Raw genomic sequence first — 24714 nt, forward strand, 5'->3', positions numbered from 1 at the left:
CCGTCGCGCGCGGATCAGAGGCAGGGGGCTGCGCGCGTTTAGGAGACAGCGGCTTCGGACGGCTGCGTTCTACACGCAGCGGTACCCGCACCTTTCTCTTTATTTAAAACAAACGAGCAAGCGGGCGCCTGTTCGTCGGGGCCGTTAGCCTCGCCGCGCAGACGCGTTAAACGGTGCAAGCGCTAGTTTAAAAACAGCGGGCCTCACATCCGTGTGTGACCGCAGAAGCTCCGCATCGCGGTTTTAACTTCGACGGCGTGGCCTGACGGTGCTAACAGGAGGAGCCCAACGCAGCGGTTTAAGCTACAGCGCTAAAGCGCGCTAACGCTAAAGCAGTTTAAGCGACGACGCTAACGCTAAAGCGGTTTAAGCTACAGCGCTAACGCTAAAGCGAGCTAACACTAAAGCGGTTTAAGCTACAGCGCTAAAGCGAGCTAACGCTAAAGCGGTTTAAGCTACAGCGCTAACGCTAAAGCGAGCTAACGCTAAAGCGGTTTAAGCTACAGCGCTAACGCTAAAGCGAGCTAACGCTAAAGCAGTTTAAGCTACAGCGCTAACGCTAAAGCGAGCTAATGCTAAAGCGGTTTAAGCTACAGTGCTAACGCTAAAGCGAGCTAATGCTAAAGCGGTTTAAGCTACAGCGCTAACGCTAAAGCGAGCTAACGCTAAAGCGGTTTAAGCTACAGCGCTAACGCTAAAGCGAGCTAACGCTAAAGCAGTTTAAGCTACAGCGCTAACGCTGAAGCGGTTTTAAAGGCGAGGCTGCCCACCGCGCGCCCCTTTAACCACGTGGCCGAGCCGGCGGGATTCTGCACGCGCTCACGGAGAATGCCGCGGCGGCAGATGGTGCTTCTGGGGTCCCAGGGAGAGAGGCGCTAGTAAACGCCGAGCCGGTGTCCTATTTTATGGCTGAAAGGAGTTGATTCCTCCTCCCCCATGCGCTCTGGGAATTCGAGTGCCGCGTGTACATTTTCACGTTCTTTTTTTTACCTGTGTTGTTATTTATCCAAAGCAGCTGGCACATAAAAGAGCTTGTTTATAGTTTTTGCAAACCCCCCCCCCTCCCCTCCCCTCCCCTACCCTACCCGGACATAAAACATGGATGGAAAACAACAGCTGAAAATCCTTACGAGTTTGATACTCTGCAGATCGTTCGCTGTTTAAAAAGTGGCTGTTGGCACAGCAACACAAATCCCAACCAGACAGCTACAGGAAGTTAATTGGACTGACAGGAAGTTAATTGGAATGACAGGAAGTTAATTGGAATGCCTGAGCTTCTCATCGCGGGCCTTGCTTCTGCCGCGTGCTTCCGTCTAGCTTTGGCGCACCGACGGGGAACGAGCCGCCCGAGCACCACAGGACAGGGCTGCCAAACCGCGTTCCTGGAGATCTACTGTCCCGGAGGTTCTCATCTCAACCGTAATCTGGCACACCTGATTCGATTAATTAGCAGCTCAATGAGATCTCTGGCTGTCGAATGAGGTGTGGCTTTGTTAGGGCTGGAGTGAAAACCTACAGGATGGTAGATCTCCAATAACATAGATGGTCAGCCCTGTTATAGCTGTAATAACTTCAGTGAGGGTTCTATCTATCTCATGAGTATATACAACCGACTCACCCCTTACCTGTTAGCAGGCGAGTAAATATAAACAAATATAAATGGTTGTACTGCCTCCTGATTCGTTCAAGACAATTTGGCATAATACAAGATAATTTGTTTACTGCAAGCAAAAGCTAGGAACAGTGATCATATTTACGCGCACTCTCAAGATAATGGCTGGCACTGACACCGTAATGGAACACAAAATGAAATATTTCCTGACCAAACATTGCTGAGGCCCATTGTTAGTGAATCATCCATTGTGAACAAAGTCGTTTGTTTAGTCTATTCGGTGTCACTGCATGGATTACCAAAAACTGTTTCCTTGTCATCCACAGTGATACGAGGGAGCTGCTTTTATGCATTATTCATTTTTAAAATGATGAAAATAACCACTTGCCGGTTAAATGCCAGCACTTTTTTTATGACAACAAATACCACGCAGTTTTAGGACAAGGGAATTATAATGAAGTGAAACAACGCTCATATAAACACATATAAACAAAATACAAGTAAGTATCTGCAAAAAGCCCGTGTTTAGAGTTACACTAGTGAATGGATTCAAATATGGTCTGGCATAAATTCAGGTCTTTCTCTCTCCTGATTTTTCATTTTCTCTAATCCTCTCTCTCTCTCTGTCTCGCTCTCTCACCCTCTTCCTTGCCCTCCTTCATTCTCTCCTTTCCATTAATTTCCTCCCTCCATTTCCTGTAGCTGCAGGTACAATGGCTGACAGGCTGGTATGTTTTATGGACTCCCCTGTCGCGCTCCCAACCTTGCGTGCAGTGAAATAAAACGAAGGCCTTACTTTCTGGCTCTTCCTCTTCCTCACCCCCACAACCAATATCCCGCTTTCCACCCTCTCTCTCCTCCCTGGCATCACTTTGGTCAGATACCAACTCCTTTAATAGGGCGAGAGACCTATTTAAAAAATCTGCAGTACGCAAAGGGGCTCTTGCTCCATACCTGTACCCAAAACACAGTCTCCTAACCTACACCACTACATTCATCTACATTTACAGTCATTTATCTGCAAAGCTCTTCCCGTCAAAGACTTAAAAAAACAGTGCATAACGCAATGGTAAATGAAAACCATCATAAATACAAACATTCGACTGTAATACAGCTGATACAAAGTGCAATTCTGAGCACACACAAAAGAACAAAAAAAATATGCTTTTTTGAACTACCTGTCAGGCAAAAGTGTTATGCTGAAGGGCAAATATTTATACGAATATTAAATCATAAAGCCTGCCCATCTCAATGCGCAGCTATGCCCCCTGAGTGCGAGGCAGAACTCATTTGGAGAGAGTGGGTAGACAGAATACAGTGCTTTTGACTCCCGTGTCTGATTTAAAAGCACTCTGAAATGTGGGAGACAAGTCAGACCGTGCTCTCTGTCTCAGTCACAGGACTTAAAGCTGAAGTCATAAAATCCTCTCACTCACTTGGGCGCACAGGGAACAAAAGCATGCCTGGATACACACACACATGCACACGCGCATACTGTACACACACAAGCACACCACACACACATACATACATACACGCATGCAGGCACACACATGCACACACACACACATTTACACACAAATACACATACAATCACACACACACACACACACCACACACACAGTCTCTCTCTCTCTCTCTCTCTCACACACACACTCACACGCACAGTAAAACATGCTGACCCATGGTCAGCTCTTCTCAACTGTTAAGGCTTCTTTTCAGTTTTGCTGCTTGTCTTCTGAAAAGAAATTTTGACATATTAATATCTTATGGCAACCAGCAAAAAGCTGACTGAATCAGGTCAAGGTATAGAGATCACTGAGACAGGAGGGTTCAATTCTCTAATCCTTTCCTGTCTCTCTGTGCCATAAGGTAAGTGCACCGGAGCCAGGAAAAACATCTGCCGGTCAGTGACACCGAGAAGAGGACCATTAGCAACACCATGGCAACGGCAACAGCGCAAGAAAAGCGCGTGCATTGTAGAATCTTGAAACGTCATGCCGGGCGCTTCGCTCTGCTTATCCACTCGCCTCTCTGGACAGTCCACGGATATTACACTGAATGTGCCCTTTGGTGCTACACGGCTCGCTCCTTTTTCATCCTGAATGCTAATCCCTTATTACTTTCCCATTAAAGCCAATGAGAAAGCTCGGATCGCTGAGCAATCCCCAAGGCCGTTTAACGGGAGAATAAAACAGCTCCCCGCGAGTGGGAGGTGCCGAGTGAATTGTCAATCAAAGTTATGTAAGTGTTATTTGAGACCTTTGCCCGGAGTGGGCTGGATACAAAGTAGCTGGGTGCAAATGAGGTCAAGCGAAGGCCGTTACTCAGGAGGATTTTCTGTCTGAATGAACAGGTGTCGCGCACATGCCGCCCGAGGACTTCGACTGCGTCGTGATAGGAGCCGGGGTGCAGGGCTGCTTCACCGCGTACCACCTGGCTAAAAATGGCAAGAGAACTCTTCTGCTCGAACAGGTCTGTAACGTCCGCGGCGCTGCTCACGAGCTCGGCGGTTTGCGGCGAGCGAGCTGGCAAAGCTTCCTCTCTAGTCCAGTGTGGGTGCGTTATGCACGGAGGACACCGACCAGCTCAGCTGTGAAAGAGAAAAACAAAACAAACGAACTGTTAACAGTGTGGCAGAGATAAGCAATGGCAAGCCAGCAGAGTGAACGCACGCAAGAGAAAATAGAACGCACGTTAAAAAAGCGTGCTCCAAGCTTACTCGTTCCTTTCAGATTTGAAAGTGAAAGAAAACCGTAATACTGCGGCGGGTAATAGAGGCGACAACAATGCAGGGGACTGTGAATAGGTTCTTTTTTGCATTGATTTGTGTTTATACAAACCTCTCCCAGCTAAAAAAAATTACCTGTCATTTTCTTTTCGTAAGAAAGCTAAAACATCACGGTGTTGAAAATATACTCTATTATATCTAAATGTAGCCCTGTCCATCTGGCACAATGCACAGAACAACTTTCCCAGGGAAGGCAAAATTACTTGCACTCAATAACTGAGAAAATAATCAACATGATTTTATTAAGTGTCTTCCTATTCCGTGGTTTCAATGACACTCTGTTCTTTGAGGCAGTTTGCGGCTATTTAATTCTCTTTCCAAGCTCTTGCACTTTCGCGGAGCTACTAACTACTGATGTTTTAATATAAAGGTAAATGTGTTTTTTTAAAAGGAAATTTATTTATAGAAACGGTGGCAAATAAAACTGCAGCATTGCTGCAATAATACAGGGAAAACAGTTTCACTGAGAAGGTTGTAAAATGTCTACTTTAGTCTGTGCTGCACATCGTCTTCTGTAGTTTGTGGTGATGTTAGGGTTCAGAGGTTTTTTCTGCTCTGGTTTGGAGTGACGGCTGCTGCAGCGTTTTAACCATGGAGGTGCTGTGTTCCAAACAGTAGCTGTGTTCTAATTGCGGTTGTGTTTAGAGCATGTTCTAACCGTGGTTGTGTTTGACCAAGGTTGTGTTCTGACTGTGGTTGTGTTCTGACTATAGTTGCATTCTGACCGTGGTTGTGTTTGACCATGGGTGTATATGACCGTGGTTGTGTTCTAACCGTAGTTGTGTTTTGAGCGTGGTTGTTCTGACCCTGGTTATGTTCTGACCATGGTTGTGTTTGACCGTGATTGTGTTCTAAGCGTGGTTGCAATCTGACCATGGTTTTTCTGACCATGGTTTTTCTGACCATGGTTGTTCTGACCGTGGTTGTGTTCCATTCATGGTTGTTTTGACCGTAGTTGTGTTTTGATCGTGGTTGTGTTCTGACCATGGTTGTGTTTGACCGTGATTGTGTTCTAAGCGTGGTTGCATTCTGACCATGGTTTTTCTGACCATGGTTGTTCTGACCGTGGTTGTGTTTGACCGTGGTTGTGTTCTGATCGCGGCTGTGTTCTGACCGTGGTTGTTTTGACCGTAGTTGTGTTTTGACCGTGGTTGTGTTCTGACCGTGGTTGTGTTTGACCGTGTCTCCGCTCTGCCCCAGTTCGTCCTGCCTCACTCCCGCGGGAGCTCTCATGGTCAGACGCGGATCATCCGGAAGGCGTACGAGCACGACTTCTACACCCACATGATGGCCGAGTGCTACCAGCTGTGGGCACAGCTGGAGAAGGAGGCCGGCGTCCAGCTGTACAGGTGAGCCGCTGTTACCTGCCTGTGCCCCCCTCCCACCCACATCCAGCTGTACAGGTGAGCTGCTCTTACCTGTCTGTGCCCCCCTCCCACCCACATCCAGCTGTACAGGTGAGCTGCTCTTACCTGTCTGTGCCCCCCTCCCACCCAAACCCAGCTGTACTGGTGTGCTGCTTTTACCTGTTCTACCTGTCTCTGCCCCCCCACCCCTCAAATCCAGATGTACTGGTGTGCTGCTTTTACCTGTTCTACCTGTCTCTGCCACCCCCACCCCTCAAATCCAGATGTACTGGTGTGCTGCTTTTACCTGTTCTACCTGTCTCTGTCCCCCCCTACCCCCCAAATCCAGATGTACTGGTGTGCTGCTTTTACCTGTTCTACCTGTCTCTGCCCCCCCCCCCAAATCCAGCTGTACAGGTGTGCTGCTATAACCTTAAAATTGAGGGTCCAATAGTAATTGCCATAAATGAGGTTATTAAAGCACAAACAAGCACTTTCTCACACAACTGTTAAGCTGCTCTCCCTAGCAAACACAACATATGTGTACAGTGTATGAGAGGACTCAACATACACAAGGGCTTCTTCCCTCTTCAGGCGTATGATTTCTGCATAAAAAATCATGATTTTACCAGAGAGGGAGATGTCAGAGATAATGGGGTGACAGTGGTTCATCCTGCTCTCGTTCCCGTTACAACACTGAGTGAGTGCCGCTGCAGAATTGCATAGGGTAAGAGCCCAGATACGGCCGGTAACGCTGTCAACTAGAATGGAGCTGCAAACCACTGCTAAAATACAAGCCCTTGGCAACAACAGTTTTCTTCTGCATACACACGACGTCAAACAATTACGCTTCGGAGCGATATCCCTACAGCACACATCATACTTTACCCATCAGACAGTAATCGGCATCGCTGCATGTTCCTGTCATTATGCGGCAATTTACCCTGCCAGCAGATTCCCGTCAGGTTCTCCTAGATGGGATGCAGTTAGCGTGTCAGACGTGTCCCGGGAGAGCTAATCCCAAAACGCGCAGTGCCCCCCCCTCGTACGCCTCCCCCCTCATGGTGCTCCTGCATCCTCGCTGAGATCAGCAAGGTTTGCCAGAAAAAAGAATCACCGTAAAATATCAAATCAGTAAACCTCTCAAGTGCTGCCATTCACCATTGTAGGCCATCGTTCATCACGTTTAGAAATCTTTCCGTAATTGGAAAGTGGGAAGTAATTGGAAGTACTTTGAAGCAATACTCAATTTCCGTTTTGCATAAATTGCAAAAAAAAAAAAAGGTGTTGTGAAACTGTTCACGGCGTTTTAAGGAGCGCATTACATCAAATGATGCTAAATGAGGTTCTAGCTGTTCAGGTAAGAAATGTCCAAATTGATATCCTGGCTTACCATGTATGTTATAAATTCCTGCTTGGCAGTTATTGGGTTATTACACGGTTATAGAGGCTCAGTAGGTTGTTATAACTGCAGGTTCTCTCTCTCAGACTGTGAGACACCATGAGACACTATTCTGCCATATTCTTCCCCTCATTCCCTTTAACAAATGTGTCTACCTGTGGAAGACGGTACACAGGGGGTTTCATAAACATTACAGAGCGATGCTATGGGCCACTTCTCCTCGCCCCCCACCCCCAAAATGGTACCACCATCATTATATAAGTCTTCTGCCCACACATGCAGGCCAGCTCTTATTTTCAGTGGGGGGCGGGGGGGGGGACGTTTAGGAGAGATAAGCCAGCGCAAGCTTTGGGCCGACAGAACAGCACTGTGACTAGAGGACCCTTGTTACAGGTTTCGGGAGGTCGCGCGTGACACCGCACGCTCACTGCCGCGTGCGGATTGGCTGCGCTGGTGGAGCGTGCCGAAGTGCCCACTCCAAAACGCAGAGCAACCTGTCAGAGCGGTGTTTGGAGATGAACACACACGCGTGCACGTGAAAATGAAAGAATACTCATAAAATAATATTTGTGAGTGCTGACCCTTATATACCCCCCCTCCCCTTCCTCCCACCCCTCCTCCTCCTCTCCCCTTCCCACCCCCCCCCCCCCCCCCCGCCCCTCCCCAGGCGTACAGGCCTGCTGCTGATGGGGCCAGAAAAGGGGCGGGACTTCCAGCTCTTCAGGGACACGATGGAGAGGAACGCCATTCCCACCGTCACCCTGGCGCCCGGCGAATTTGGCCGGCACATCCCCCACGTCAACCGTAGCCCCGGCGACGGCGCCATCGTGGACACCACCGCCGGGGTGCTGTACGCCGACCGCGCCCTCAGGGCCGTCCAGGTGAGGTCACTTCCTGTTCCCGCTGAACAAACAAACCTGTGCTGTCATAAAGCGGCATCCAACCAGACTTAAAATTCAACAGGAAATGGGAATGCTGCTCTGTACTGATAAACAGTATAACAATATACAGTATACTGTACTGTCTGGGTGTTATACATCATTGCTGGTCACAACTCACAGCATAACTGGGATGAATTTTCAGCCAAAGCGCAAGGATACTCACTTTCACTTTTAGGAGAATTTTCTGTGAATATTTGAGCAAAACACACACGCACACACACACACACTCCCAGAGCAGGGCCTGGTTTGTGGTGGAAACAGACGCACTCCCTCCCTCCCTCTCTCTAGTTGGTATTCCCGCTCCACACTCAGTGCATTAATTAATTTTGATGGGCCATAAACACGCAAAGCCAATGGGGGGGGGGGGGGGGGGCGAAAGGGCCGTGAGACAGGTTGACGGGGGGGGGGGGGGGGGGCGGGGGCTCGTCAGAGGCAGAATAAATTACACAGGATGGTGATCCCTTAATTACAGCACCTGTGCAACGGTTTACATAAGGGGGGGGGGGTGGACAGGCCACACCTCTCTCATACGGGAGCAGCTTGCATTACCAGCGGGTCGGTGCCAGTGAGCCATTCATTAGATCAGACAAATACAAATAAAAAAGCAAGCGAAGGTCGTTTTGCCGTCTTTGAGCTCGAGACAAAAGGAGAACGCCGGCAGCACTCGATCCGTGAACACAATTACGCCCATTATCTCATTCTGCATTTTGGGCCGAAAGGGAGAAAAAACTGCAGGCGTTTCAGGTGAGGACCAAAATCTGCACTCAGTGGCCATTTTATTAGGTGCACCTGCTCGTCAATACGAATAGCCTGCTCCTCCAAACAGCCAATCGCGTTGCCGCAACTCAATATATAAAGCAAGCGGACATGCTGAAGAGGTTCAGTTGTTCAACCAAACGTTAGCATGGGCAGCAACTCAATCCGGGTGATCTACAGCCATTTTGTTGGTGCCAGACATGCTGGTCCCAGAGTCTGCTGCCCTCCTGGGATTTTCACGCACTCTACAGCCGCTTGAGTTTGCAGAGAACGGTGCGAGAGAAACACAAAAACATCCAGTGAGCGGCAGTTCTCTGGGTGAAAACACCTTGTTAATGACAGGAGGTCAGAGGAGAACGGGCAGACTCGTTCAAGCTAACAGAAATGCCGCAAATGCTCAAATAGCAGCCGTTTGCAACAGTGGAGTGCAGAAGGGCATCTCTGAAACCTTGAAGCGGATGGGCTACAGCAGCAGAAGACCATGCTAGACTTCCTCTCCCTGTCAGCTAAGAACAGGAAGATGAGGCTACAGTGGGCACGTGATCACAAAGACTGGTGATTTGAAGATTAATCTGACGGTTTCTGCTGAAACATGCAGATGGTAGGGTCAGAATTTAGCATGACCATGTTATCTTGTGTCAACCGCACAGGCTGGTGCTAGTGGTGTAATGGTGTGAGGAATGTTTTCTTGGCACACATTAGGCCCCTTAATACCAATTGAGCTTCATTTGAATGCCACAGCATACCTAAGCATCGTTGCAGACCGTGTGCATCTGTTTTTGGCCACAGTCTACCCTTTTTCCAATGTATACGTCCAGCGGGATAATGCTGCATGTCACAAAGCCCGTGTCACCTACAAACGCTGTTCTACAAACATGACACTGACGCTGAGCATTAAACTGTGAAACATTACTGCACAACAGAACCCCCCCCAAGTCAGTGACCTGCAGTAGACCTGAGTGCTGATTCATAGAGTGTATCTGGATGTGTGTGTCTGTGAGTGTGAGCGTGAGCATGTGTGTGTGTGTGCATGTGTGTGTGTCTGTGAGCGTGTGTGTGTCTGTGAGTGTGAGCGTGTGTGTGTGTGTGTGTGTGTCTGTGTGTATGCATGCATGTGTGTCTTTCTGTGTGCATGTGTTTGGTTACGTCTCAGTGCATGTGTGCACATTGGGATATGTGTGTGTGTGTGTACGTGTGTGTAGGCGTGTGTGTGTGTGTGTATGTGTGGAGGTGTGTGTGTGTGTGTGCGTGCGTGCGTGTGTGTGTGCAGGTGTGTGTGTATGTCTCAGTGCATGTGTGCACATTGGGATGAGTGTATATGTACGCCTGTGGTCACCCAATGATTCCCCTGACCCCGCCAGGGTTGAGCACTAATGGGGTTCTGGCCCAGAAACCCAGCCTGGTCCTCCACCTCCCCCCCGTCATTAGGAGGCAGAGCCTGGACCTGGCGCATCCGCCCCCCTCCCCCTCCGTCATTAGGGCTTCCCGTTACACTTTAAATCCCCTCGCGGGGTTCACCCGAGGCCACAGGCTAATGCGCTAGCGACCTAGCGACACCTGTAAATGATACACCGGCTCTGGGCCGGCCTTCAGCCCTGCCCACCTAGCCGCGCTGGTTTATAATAGCCTTAGCGGTTTAACCGCTGCGGTAGCCTACCTGCTGTGATGTTGTGAGCGAGCTCTGCGCTGAGCGCTAACCGCCACTTTCCTCTTTTCTTCCTCCTCCCGGCAGGAGGTCTTCCGGAGGCTGGGCGGAGTCATTAAGGACGGGGAGAAAGTGACCGACGTTCAGCCTGGCTCTCCGGTCGCCGTGACGACCGCCTCCGGGACATACAGGGCTAAGAGCCTGGTGATCACCGCTGGACCCTGGGCAAACACACTGCTGTCTCACACCGAGCTCCAGCTACCACTGCAGGTACAGCACCTTACACACACACACACACACTGCTGTCTCACACCAAGCTCCAGCTACCACTGCAGGTACAGTACCTTATATACACACACACACACACACTGCTGTCTCACACCAAGCTCCAGCTACCACTGCAGGTACAGTACCTTATATACACACACACACACACACTGCTGTCTCACACCAAGCTCCAGCTACCACTGCAGGTAACAGTACCTTATACACACACACTGCTGCCACACACTAAGCTCCAGGTACCACTGCAGGTAACAGTACCTTATACACACACACTGCTGCCACACACTAAGCTCCAGGTACCACTGCAGGTAACAGCACCTTACATACACACACACTGCTGTCTCACACTGAGCTCCAGGTACCACTGCAGGTACAGCACCTTACACACACACACACGCACACACACATGCACACACTAAGCTCCAGCTACCACTGCAGGTACAGCACCTTACATACACACACACACTGCTGTCTCACACTAAGCTCCAGCTACCACTGCAGGTACAGCACCTTACATACACACACACACACACACTAAGCTCCAGCTACCACTGCAGGTACAGCACCTTACATACACACACACACACACACTAAGCTCCAGCTACCACTGCAGGTACAGCACCTTACATACACATACACACACACACACTGCTGTCTCACACTAAGCTCCAGCTACCACTGCAGGTACAGTACCATACATACACACACACACACACACACACACACATGCACACACTAAGCTCCAGCTACCACTGCAGGTACAGTGCCATACACACACACACACACACACACACATGCACACACTAAGCTCCAGCTACCACTGCAGGTACAGCACCATACATACACACACACACACACACACACGCACACACTAAGCTCCAGCTACCACTGCAGGTACAGTACCATACATACACACACACACACACACATGCACACACTAAGCTCCAGCTACCACTGCAGGTACAGCACCATACATACACACACACACACACACACGCACACACTAAGCTCCAGCTACCACTGCAGGTACAGTACTATACACACACACACACACTCTCTCTCTCTCAGGTGGTGACACACACACACACTCTCTCTCTCTCTCAGGTGGTGACACACACACACACACTATCTCTTAGGTGGTGACACACACACACACTCTCCCTCTCTCTCTCAGGTGGTGACACACACATACACACTCTCTCTTAGGTGGTGACACACACACACACACACACTCTCCCTCTCTCTCTCAGGTGGTGACACACACACACACACTCTCTCTTAGGTGGTGACACACACACACACACACACTCTCCCTCTCTCTCTCTCAGGTGGTGAAGATTAACGTGTGCTACTGGCGGGAGAAGACCCCTGGGACGTACGCCGTTAGGAATCGTTTCCCCTGCTTCCTCCACGTGGATGTGGCAGAGCACCACATCTACGGCCTCCCATCCAATGAGTATCCAGGACTGGTGAAGGTTTGTGACACACTCCTGCACTCAAAAACAGTGCATGGCACACACACACACTCGCATGCAGTCTCAAACATTAACACAAACACGCACATACACACACACACACACACACACACGCACGCGCACACAGGCACGGACACACACATTCACACACACACACACACACAAACTCATTAAAACATCTTCTCAAACACACAAATGCACACTCTTACATTCTCAGTCACACACTCACTCTCTCATATCCTACATGTCTCTCTCAAACAAGCACACACACACCACAGCACAACTGCCCTCTCACACGCGCATCTTCAGTGATGAATGCGTTCACCAGGACATCCATACTTTAGATAAAGGAAGTGTGGCGGTATGCAACGGGTTTGTCTCCCACGGGTCTCAATCATTAGTTACAGAACAAACACTGTCTTCAGATGCCAGGCTTGGCTCCTCTCCCTTCTCTATGAGTTTTGATGGAGTGTAAAGATGTTATTATTATTACTGTTTATGTGTATGTGTATGTATATGTGTATGTACCCGTATGTGTACACATATATGCACTATCACATTATTCTGTTATTGTTTGTCATCTGATGTTTCATATGTTCCTGGCCATGCTTTGGCAAATACAAATGAAAATTTTGTCCTGCCAATAAAGCACTTTGAATTTGAATTTGCAACCCTGCTGTGCTTCCACACACCGTTCCTGAGAGCAGCAAGAGAGAAAGAGAAGTGAATACAGAGATCAGGCTCCATTTAAAACAACGGTCTCCAAATGCGATAATGTACGAACAATCTGGCAATAAACCTCCTGTCAGGTTACAGATAGGGACCATGACCATAAACAACCACAGACAACCATAAACCCTGTGTTTATGGACACCCCCACCCCCCTCCCCCTCCAAGATAAGGGTATATACTACCTTTTTTCTAAAGGGAAAAAGGCAGTGGAGGACGCATTCAATCAAATTTTTAAAAATGTCTTCGTTTTTAAAGCTTGAATATGTTTTTTTTTTGTATTTTTAATCTTAGAGATAAAGAGCGATTCGGCATAATGCAGGCACTCTTTTTTTATAGAAAAAAAGAAGAGTTGGAGAATCCATGGGCTAAATGTACTTACACCATTTTGTGAGATGTGTCTTCCGCTCTGGTCTGAACTCCCAATCTAGGATCGCTCTTATCACTTCTGTCCTTCCACTTTGTTCCTGTAGCGCTTTCATATCACATGTACCTCCATCCAGCACTTATATTGCACTTGTATCCTTATCTGGATGTTGCAGCTTGTTGTCATGCCTCCTAGTTCGACTTCACTTTACTGTCTGACCTAGCCTATGCTTACTGTGTGAACTGGACTTAACGTGTTCATGGCAATGGATAACTGTTACATAATGAGTATTGTTACCTTATCTGACCTGCGTTTTGCAATTTCTTCCAGTGACCTTTGGTATAAACTTATTGTACGTCGCTTTGGATAAAAGCATCTGCCAAATAAATGCAATGTAATGTCATTTTGCAGTGCAAATTGAAGTCTGACGAGGGTATGTTGGTGCATGCGCAGGTCTGAAATTAACCTCTTATTTACTGAGTACTTAGGCTACGGCTAATTACTGCTGAGTGGAGCTGCCTGCTATTCCCATTTTGTGCATGAAGCAGAGCTGAAAAGGCATTGTTCAAAGAACTCCTGTGCAATCCGTTGAATATCCTCATTGGATGTGGGGAAATCGATGTATTTTCTGGTGCAGCGTAAGAAAAAACGGAAAGAACAGGACAAAATGTCCGCTGTGATATTCCAGCTGTGGCTGCAGGTGTCCATTGAATTAATCAAGATGTGAGATAGTGTGTTGTTGCAAGGAGCTTGACTGTCGCTGGGATGGAATAGGAACGCTGTGTGGGAGGTTCTAGGTCATCTTTCATTTCTCCCAGCAGAGTAATTATTTGTTTGTCACAGAAGTTGCAGGTGTCACAGATTCCAGGATATCTGTCTTCTTAGTGCGTTCCGTGATTTTTTTTTTTTTTGTTGGCAGTTTTGGATGGTAACAATATCGCAGCCAGCAGTCAGTTTGTTATAATCAATTGTTTGAAGGCCTCCGTCCGCATGCTGCTCGCTCCTCCTCCCGAAGCTGACCAGGCTCCTTAACGCTAGCCGACTCTGTAATTAAATTTTAACACATAACTCATTCAAGAACTGACGGTGGCAAATGTAGCAAACAAAACGTCGCGGACGTGCATTGCTTCGCTCCGCGCATTCATCAGTTTGAGATCTTTAGGAACATTAAGAGATGACAGCTGCAGCTGGGGTGGCTGCACAGCGGTCTGAAACGAATCACCACTTTGGCAGCCTCGCTTTGTTTGTCACCGGCGGTGATGATGGCGGACAGTAAGCACCTCCGCGGCCTATCTGCTGCTGGCGTAGCATCACAGGGGTTCGCTGACCGCCGTCCTGCCGCCCTGTCGTCCGTAGGTCTGCTACCACATGGGGAGCGAAACGGACCCGGACGAGAGGGACAGACAGACGGACAGGGGGGACATCGACGTCCTATCCCGCTACATCGCCCGCCATTTCCCCGGCCTGGTGCCCACCCCGGCGGTGGTGGAAAGCTGCATGTACACGGTCAGTACTCTCTGTCTCTATATCTCTCACTCTTTCTCCCTCTCTCTCTCTCTCTCTCTGTGTCTCTTTCACTTGCTCTCTCTCTCTCTCTGTCTCTATATCTCTTGCTCTTTCTCTCTCTCAGCCTCTTTGACTCTATCTCTCTCTATCAGTCTCTCTGTCTATCTCTTTCTATCTCTCTATCTCTCTCTCTCTGCCACAGCTACATCACTCCCACTCACCACACCACCACAACAAAGTCATTAGCCACAGTCAGACACTGCTCAAAAGAAAGGGAGGAAGAGAGAGAGAAAGAGGGGGAGAGAGAGGGAGAGAGATAGAAAGAGGGGGAAAGAGAGTTAGATAAAGAAGCTGGAGGAAATGAAAAGAACAAAACATTTTCTCCAAACTGCCTCTGAAGAATGATGTTACACTCATCAATAAATCTGTCAGCAGGCCTCACATGCATTGAATGGTAAAATGAACTCAAAAATGCTTGACTGCAAAAATATGGCCTTATGTGTGTGCATGTGGGGGTAAATGCCTGTGTTTCCCAGTGGAGCGCACCTGTAGAGAGCAACGCTACCAGGCTGCTGTGCAGGCTGTATCAATCTCTGGGGTAAGAAGTGACCAGAGGGTGTGCTGTGTGCTGTTTGATGTGAGAAGGGCTACTGAGGGAGAGAGTTTAGAGAGAGGTTCTGGAGAGAGAGTGTGTGATGAGAGGAACGGGGGACTCTTTGAAGCTGGGTAAGGGTGCTCCGGTCCGCCTCTCTCTTTCAGGTTGACCAGGGACTTCCAGGAAACGAAAGTCTCTTTAGGACTGCGTGTGCTCACTCTATCTCTCTCCATCTCTCTCTGTCCATCGCTCTCTCTCTCACTCACTCGCTCACTCACTCAGCTCCACCCCGAATGAACCTTTTAACCAAAAATAATACTCAGGGTTCACCCTCATGCTTTTTAATGACTGCTCTAGAACAAGGGGCCACAAAGAGAGCACCGCCTTCCGTAAACAACCCCAGTCGCAGGGGACCTAGAGGGCAATCTGGGCTTTTCTCCAGAGAAAGGAGCTTTCTTTTAAATTTCATTTTATTTCAAAAACCGTATGCCCATTCTCTCCCGATCCGGACAGCCTAAGTCCGTCTATCCGCTAATGCAGAAAGCGCTCCCGTTTTCGTCCTCTTGACCCAGGAACCCCGCGCGTGTCTTGGATGTGGTAAGAGGCCGCTGAATGTCTGAATAATCGGCGGCTCTGAGACTTATTTATTTTATTATTTCTCAAACAAATGAAGAATCTCAGTGAAGCCTCAAATGCCACGTCCCGTCATCAGAGGGCTAAATTAGGAGGCAGCAAAGCGTGAGGGAAAATGCCGCTCGACGTGCTGAAGCCTCTGTGACTTTTGTCATTAGTTCCGGTTACTGAGTGCAATTCAGACCCTGAGAGAAACACCCCTCTGCAGTCCACTGTGAGAAAGCACAGCCAGCTCTGCAGCCAGAGTACACACACACACACACACACTGTACACACACACACACACACACTCACAGACACACTATACACACACACACACACACACACACACTCACACACACACACAGCCACAGACACACTATACATACACACACACACTATACACACAGACAGTATACACACACGCACACACACACACACAGACGCTCATATATACACTCACACACACACTTACTCACACACATACAGACACACACACACACACTCACACATAGACACTATACAGATACACACACAAACACACACTCACACATACAGACACTATACAGACACACACACACACACACTCACACATACAGAAACACTCACGCACTCACACATATACAGACACACACGCACACATATATACACATACACATACAGACACATGTACACACACAAATAGATAGACACACACACACACACTCACTCACTCACACACACAAGTACACACTCTCAAGACACAGACTTGTGCGATATAGCTCAGGAGGTAAGACCGATTGTCTGGCAGTCGGAGGGTTGCCGGTTCAAACCCCACCCTGGGCATGTCGAAGTGTCCTTGAGCAAGACACCTAACCCCTAACCTCTAACTGCTCTGGCGAATGAGAGGCATCAATTGTAAAGCGCTTTGGATAAAAGCGCTATATAAATGCAGTCCATTTACCATTTACCAGACACACAGGTGACCCCTCCCACTCTCACACACACAGCTGACCCCTCCCTCTCTCTCACACACAGCTGACTCCAGACCACCATTTTGTGTTGGACTGTCACCCGTCCCACAGAAACATCGTCATCGGCGCTGGATTCTCAGGTGAGTGTCGATGCCAGTCAATCTGGCGCTCCAGTCCCTGGAAAATCCTCAGGTTCGCTCTGAAATTCTGGGAAGAAGCAACCTGCTTTTTCACGAGCACAGAGACAGACCTGAAAACCTTCAGTGCATTACATTACGTTTATTTGGCAGAGGCTTTTATCCAAAGCGACGTACAGTAGGCCAGATCACCAGATCAGTAGATCTGTACAGACCAAAAGAGAGAGAGAAGAGAGAGATATACAGATAGCAGGATGAGAGAAATGAGACTGGGGTTTGAACAGTATGTAAATCATGCATTACAATTACGATGAATTACAGTTTTCCTTGCACCTACTTTAACTGCAGTGCGCTAACCACTGTCTCCCACTTACAGTAAAAATAGCAATCACGATCCACCTCCATCTGCAACTGTAGCACAGCAATCGCGGTGCCTCTGCTCCCATAATCAAATCACAGCTACTATCTTAGAGTAACTACAGCACAGAGATCATGGTCCATCTCTGACCATAACTGCAGCACAGAGATCATGGTCCATCTCTAACCATAACTGCAACACAGTCATCATGGTCCATCTCTGACCATAACTGCAGCACAGTGATCATGGTCCATCTCTGACCATAACTGCAACACAGTGATCATGGTCCATCTCTGACCATAACTGCAACACAGTGATCATGGTCCCTCTTCAACCATAACTGCAGCACAGAGATCATGGTCCATCTCTGACCATAACTACAGCACAGAGATCATGGTCCATCTCTAACCATAACTACAGCACAGAGATCATGGTCCATCTCTGACCATAACTGCAACACAATGATCATGGTCCATCTCTGACCATAACTGCAGCACAGAGATCATGGTCCATCTCTGACCATAACTACAGCACAGAGATCATGGCCCATCTCTAACCATAACTGCAGCACAGAGATCATGGTCCATCTCTAACCATAACTGCAACACAGTGATCATGGTCCATCTCTGACCATAACTGCAACACAGTGATCATGGTCCATCTCTGACCATAACATTCTAACCAACCAAATTTCATCTTCACTTACCTCTTTGCTGATTTTAGATAAAATCAGTTGTAGCAGTCCTTTCACTGATCTGTAGTGAGATAGCTAACGTTAGTTAGTTTAGTGAATGCTAACTGAACCAGTTTTTCCCTAAAGGCTAATGAAACAGACAATCGCATCACATGAGCACTTCCACAACCTTTGGCTGATTTTTGAAACCTAAAAACTATTTTTCTGATGAACAATATATTCACAATACCCCATATGGGCCTGGAAGGAAATATTCAGAGATCTACTGCTCAGTAAAAGTATGCAGGATTTTTAGCATTGCTGTGGTCCTGTGTTTACAATCAAAGAAATACTCTTAAAAATTTGGTACTCCTTAAATTTTGGCTGGTGCTCCTACTTTTTTTAGTTTAGGAGTTCCGGTAGCCAGTAAGAACAAAAGGTCATTTTGGGCACTGCATTTACCATCAGGGGGCTGTGCAGTCTGGCACCTTAGGAGGCGAGTACCACACGCCCGCCAGACCCACACCTCGTCCCGCACCCCCACCCTGCCCGCTAATGATGAAGTGCGTTTATCGTCCCCCTCCCCCACCCCCTCTCCGATAGGACCTTCGGCCTGTGGCCTGCCTTACGCGCTCGTCATCACTTTTTCGTGTCATCCTTCCCGGTGATATTAGATCACGCTGCACCACGCTGGGGCCCTCCCTCACCAAAGAGCATCCAAAAATACAGGGAGGCCCGTCGCGTTCAGGGGCAAATCACTTCTGGTTTATGACTGGCCATAACTTTACTGTCTCAGCCAATGATCACTGCGTGAACCAGACCTGGTGTTTGTGGTTATGGATAACCGATATTTAATAAGAATTGTTTTTTGGCCTGTGTTCTGTTCAAACCGACCTTCTGTGTGCACTTATTGTACGTTGTTTTGAATAAAAGAGTCTGCCAAATAAAAATGCAACGTAAAGAACAATTAAAATCAGTGTTGTAAAACAGCATAACAGAAAAAAACAAATAACAGTTCTCTTCCACCCAGCCCAGATTCAGATTTCTTCGGCACTAACTGCATCATGTGGTCATCGCCGTTTGGCACAAGCACTCGAAAACAAGTCCCTGCTGTTGCCATGGTTTCCCAGTTGCCCTGGGGCTGGCCAGCGCCTGTAGGGCTCTTGTGTTCTGTGGAACGCACGTGTGTGTGTGTGTGTGTGTGTGTGTGTGTGAGAGTGTGTGTGTGTGTGAGCATGTGAGAGTTTGTGTGTGTGTGTGTGTGTGTGTGTGTGTGAGCATGTGAGAGTTTGAGTGTGTGTGAGTGTGTATGTGTGTCTGTGTGAGTAAGTGTGTGTGTGTGTGTGTGTGTGCATGTGTGAGAGTGTGTGTGTGAGGGAGTGTGCGAGTGTGTGTGAATGTGCGTGTGTCTGTGTGTGTGTGAGAGTGAGAGAGTGTGCGAGTGTATGTGAGTGAGAGAGTGTGTGTGTCTGTGTGTGTGTGTGAGTGTGTGCCAGTCATGTTTAGAGTCTCTGTCCACCCATTTGAAGCTTATGCAGACTGTGTTAGTCAGACTGCATTACTCAGATAGTGAATGTGTAGACTGGGGCTATTTAAAGATTTTTTTCTTAAGTTCTGTTTTTTCTGGAAGTAAATGATGTCAATGAATGAAAAGTTACAATTCTGCCATGCTGTGTTTTTTTACGTTCCCTCTCTCTCTCCACCCTAACCCCCCCCCCCCACCACCCTTACCCCCCACCCACCCCCACCGCAGGTCACGGGTTCAAGTTTGGGCCCGTAGTGGGGAAGGTGTTGTGCGAGCTTGCCCTGGGTAGGATGCCCTCCTACGACCTCTCACCCTTCAAAATCCAGCGCTTCCCGCCCCACTCGAAATCCGCTCTGTAGGCCGGGGAACCCAAGGCAGACACCCGCCCCAGCCACACCAGCACCCCCGCTGCTACACCACCATCTGCAGCGGGGGGGGGGGGGGGGAGGGAAGGCCGCTTTCCCCTGTCCTGCGTCACGTGACCTGTACCGACGTGTCACAGTGGCCAGCTCCATGTCGCCGGGCGGAACAGAGCGGTGACCAGGAAGCACGCCTTCAGCTCGACGTCCGCGGGCCAGCGATGCCTCCCGTCTCCCCCCCGCCCGCACCCCCCCCCCCCCCCCCCGAGAGCCGCCCCCCCCTTGAACCCGCCCGTCTCGTTTCCCCGAAAACTCCGAACCGGTCGCCGTGGTAACGGAGCGGCGCAATGCTTCTGGAATGAGATTTTAACCTTACACCAGGACTGTAAAGGCGCTGGCGCGGGGCGAAATTAAACTTAAACTGCCGACTCGTTAGCGTGTATGATTTAGTCCATTACCCCTCGCCCCCCCCCACCACCCCCCCACCGTCTCATTCCCTCTCCTCGCCCCATCCCTCTCTCTTTACATCTCTTCCTCCCCTCTCTCTTTCTCTCTCTCTCTCTCTCTCTTTCTCTCTCTCTCTCTCTCTCTCGATCTCTGTCTCTCGCCCGCCCGTTTAAAATGAAGCACGTTGTTAAAAAGCCATCAGCCACGGAGCCATCCTTCTCCTGGCGCTGCGGCTGACTGCAAAGCATTGTTGTTCATTTTTTTTTATTTCTCACCCCCTATCCACCCCCCCTCCTGCCCCTCGCCCCCCCCCCCCCCCTCCTCCCCCTCCTCCTCCTCCTGCCTGGACCCATTTCCCTCCGTAAACATCTTAATCCCTAATCAGTCAGGCGGCGATGAGGAAGAGCGACCGCGCTCGTCAGGCAGGATGGGGGAATTATGCGGGGGGGGGGCGCGGGCCGGAGGCGCGGCCATCCATTCTCCCCGGGGGCCCCGCTAAACGAATCCGTATCGATGGCGGGGAGGAGAAAAAACGGCGGGATTAAAAGGCCATTAAACGTCCCGGGGCGGAATCCGTCTTCCGTAAAATCAGCGAAGGCCACACGCCCGTGCGGTGGGGTGAGGGGGAAGGGGGGAGGGGAGAGAGGGAGGGAGGGGGGGGGTATTTATACACCAGAGAATGAGATGAGGGAGCTGCCAAAATCTGCATGGTTTTTTTTGTCTGCGTTTGGACCGAACGCCTGTCCCCACTTCCAGCCGACGCTTCGCGCTGAATGAGGGGCCGGGTCCAGCTTGGTTCGAGTTCAGTTCTCCATTTTGAAATGTCTATTCAGTTGGACGTTCGTTTTGAGCTGTCCATTGAATTGGACTGATCATAAAAAAGTTTCAGCTGAGAGAACCTAAAAATGTGACAATAACTGAAGTAGAATTTTAGGTTTTCAACAAAAGTTTTTTCAACATTTATTTTTATTCCTCATGTTTACATATTGAAATAAAATTAGGCCACCTGTAGTTAAAAAAAAAAAAACTTTAGCTAGATACTTGCAGATAAAAAGTTCATGCTTTGGTTTGTTATTCAATACGCATAAATTAACTGAATTCTTCTGTACCAAAGACAAAAAATTAATTAAAAAAAAAAAAACACAGGTGGCCTAATATTTTTGGCCAGTACAGTATGTGCAAAAAAAAAAGCATAAGCAGAAAGTAAGCCACATTTTCCTAGCAGCGAAGCATGTAATACCTGTTTACTGACAGCGCCACATAAACCCCACGGGTGAGAGGAGAAAGCCAGCACTCAAAAACGGAGTCATCCCTCCCCACACCGCTGTGACTCGGGTTTGAGCGCAGGGTGCAGAGAGGACTGTGACTCATCCCACCCCACACCGCTCTGTGATTCTGTGACTCGGGTTTGAAGGCAGGGTGCAGAGAGACCTGTGACTCATCCCACCCCACGCCACTCTGTGATTCTGTGACTCGGGTTTGAACGCAGGGTGCAGAGAGGGCTGTGACTCATCCCACCCCACACTACACCGCTCTGTGATTCTGTGACTCGGGTTTGAACGCAGGGTGTGGAGAGGGTCCAGTCTTCCTCCACCTCTGAGTTTGGGCTCAGACCAGAGACCAGGAGAGAGGTGAGCTGGTAGGCGAGGTAAAGCACAGAGCAGAGAGCCAGAGGAGCCACCGCGGGTGCATTAAGACGACCAGGCAGAGGACTGGTTTACACAACAGGCGCTAGCTGATGAGGATGGATCACAGCAAGCAAACAGAGAGGGAGAGAGGGAGGGAGGAGAGGGGATGAGGGAGAGAGGGAGGGAGGGAGGAGAGAGGGAAGGGGGGAAGAAAGATCAAGGAGAAGGGAGAAAGAGGAGAGAAGAGTGTCAGACAAAGGGAGTTTAAGAACAGGAAAGATAAGGACAGAGAGAGAGAGAGGGAGAATGAGAGAGAGAGAGAGAGGGAGAATGAGAGAGGGAGAAAGAGAGAGAGAAGGAGAATGAGAGAGAGAGAGAGAGGGAGAATGAGAGAGGGAGAAAGAGAGAGAGAAGGAGAGAGAGAGAGAGAGGGAGAATGAGAGAGGGAGAGGGAGAATGAGAGAGAGAGAGAGAGAGAGAGGGAGAATGAGAGAGAGAGAATGAGAGAGAGAGAGGGAGAGAATGAGAGAGAGAGAGGGAGAATGAGAGAGAGAGAGGTTAAAGAGAATGAGCGCAGCGGGAGATAAACCCTCGGCAGAGAGTGACAGGGCGAGTAAATCCTTTCTGCCGTGTGAGAGCGCTGTCAGGGCCTGTCTGGCCCCCTGTGATGGGGGAAATTCACAGGCGACAGGCTTCGTTTCCTCCAGCGTCCCACTGCACCCGTGGCCAGGAGCGAGGCCAGGTACGGCAGGCCCCGTCTCGAACCCGGCGCTCAAACACTCACTCACTCACTCACTCACTCACTCACTCACTCACTCACTCACTCACTCACTAGGGCTCAACAGCTCACTCACTCACTCACTCACTCACTAGGGCTCAACAGCTCACTCACTCACTCACTCACTCACTCACTAGGGCTCAACAGCTCACTCACTCACTCACTCACTAGGGCTCAACAGCTCACTCACTCATTCACTCACTCACTAGGGCTCAACAGCTCACTCACTCACTCACTCACTCTCTAGGGCTCAACAGCTCACTCACTCATTCACTCACTCACTAGGGCTCAACAGCTCACTCACTCACTCACTCACTCTCTAGGGCTCAACAGCTCTCACTCATTCACTCACTCACTAGGGCTCAACAGCTCACTCACTCACTCATTCACTCACTAGGGCTCAACAGCTCACTCACTCACTCATTCACTCACTAGGGCTCAACAGCTCACTCACTCATTCACTCACTCACTAGGGCTCAACAGCTCACTCACTCACTCATTCACTCACTAGGGCTCAACAGCTCACTCACTCACTCACTCACTCACTAGGGCTCAACAGCTCACTCACTCATTCACTCACTCACTAGGGCTCAACAGCTCACTCACTCACTCATTCACTCACTAGGGCTCAACAGCTCACTCACTCATTCACTCACTCACTAGGGCTCAACAGCTCACTCACTCATTCACTCACTCACTAGGGCTCAACAGCTCACTCACTCATTCACTCACTCACTAGGGCTCAACAGCTCACTCACTCATTCACTCACTCACTAGGGCTCAACAGCTCACTCACTCACTGAGGCAGAGCAAGCAGTGATGAGGTCATTGGAAGACACACTATTGGTTGTTGGTGGGAAAGGTGAGAAAGAGAGAGAGAGAGAGTTCACAGAAGTTATGGCAGAGGTCAAGTGTCCTGGGGACAGCCTTTGAAATCTTCTAAAGGACCATTTCAGAGGCAGGGGTACAGTGCGAGGACCACACACCGTCCAAAACCCAGACCCACGGGGCCCCATGGCAGAACCCCCAGAACCAAAGATCCAACTGAGACACAGAAACCCCAGAACAACAGGGGCCTCATTTATAAAAATGTTCTTAGATGTATACTTGAACTTAGTCTTAAGATCATTTCCGACGGTGTGCTCACGTTCGATTCATAAAAGATACTGAGCATAAAAAACCTTGCCTACGCAGGTTCTAAGAATCCCGTTGGTAACTTACGCACCTGTGATCTATAAATCACAAATGAACTTAAAATTGCCTAACAATCAGCGATTTCCCCTTATATAATGCTAGCACAAATGAGGGTTTAGTCAGGAATAACCATGGACCAAAAGAGAAAAGCAAACTTTTGGAAGATCATGCGCAAAAAAATCATTCTGGTCTCTGAAAACTCTCTCCTGTCTAAAAGCACGGTTTTCAATGTCTTCCAATAACGCAAGAAACAGCCATGGTTACTTTTTTCTAATTTGACACACTATTCATTATACATCGCATCCTGTTTTTAATTCAAAACACCTTGCGTCTGGCAATTAATTCCTCACACCTTTAATTGATAGTTCCTATCAAATTGTTTATGAAGCTAATGCAAAGTCACCACAGACTTGGACGCATATGCGTCCCAATCTGCAATACCCCTACATAACCAGCAGGAAAATCACTGACGTCAAGTCTAGGCTTTGCGTAGAGATAAGATTATTTCCACGTCAAAGTAAGGTTTTATAAATAACTACTTGTATGTGGTTTTCTGCCTACGTCATACTTAAGATCAAAATTGATCGGAAGTCCGTTCTA

The 24714-nt window shown here is 48.8% G+C and overlaps 1 protein-coding gene across 1 annotated transcript; it reads left to right on the forward strand.

Moving 5' to 3' along the window:
- Positions 1-3887: 3887 nt before the first annotated feature.
- pipox (pipecolic acid oxidase) lies at positions 3888-20308 on the forward strand. Its single transcript, XM_035384257.1, has 8 exons — positions 3888-4087; positions 5604-5752; positions 7819-8032; positions 10581-10763; positions 12107-12253; positions 14706-14855; positions 17080-17155; positions 19937-20308. The coding sequence occupies exons 1-8, from the start codon at positions 3980-3982 to the stop codon at positions 20065-20067; spliced, it is 1158 nt and encodes a 385-aa protein (XP_035240148.1). The 5' UTR covers positions 3888-3979; the 3' UTR covers positions 20068-20308.
- Positions 20309-24714: the final 4406 nt, after the last annotated feature.

This window comes from Anguilla anguilla, chromosome 12 (genome assembly GCF_013347855.1).
Source record: "Anguilla anguilla isolate fAngAng1 chromosome 12, fAngAng1.pri, whole genome shotgun sequence".
Lineage (NCBI taxonomy): Eukaryota > Metazoa > Chordata > Actinopteri > Anguilliformes > Anguillidae > Anguilla > Anguilla anguilla.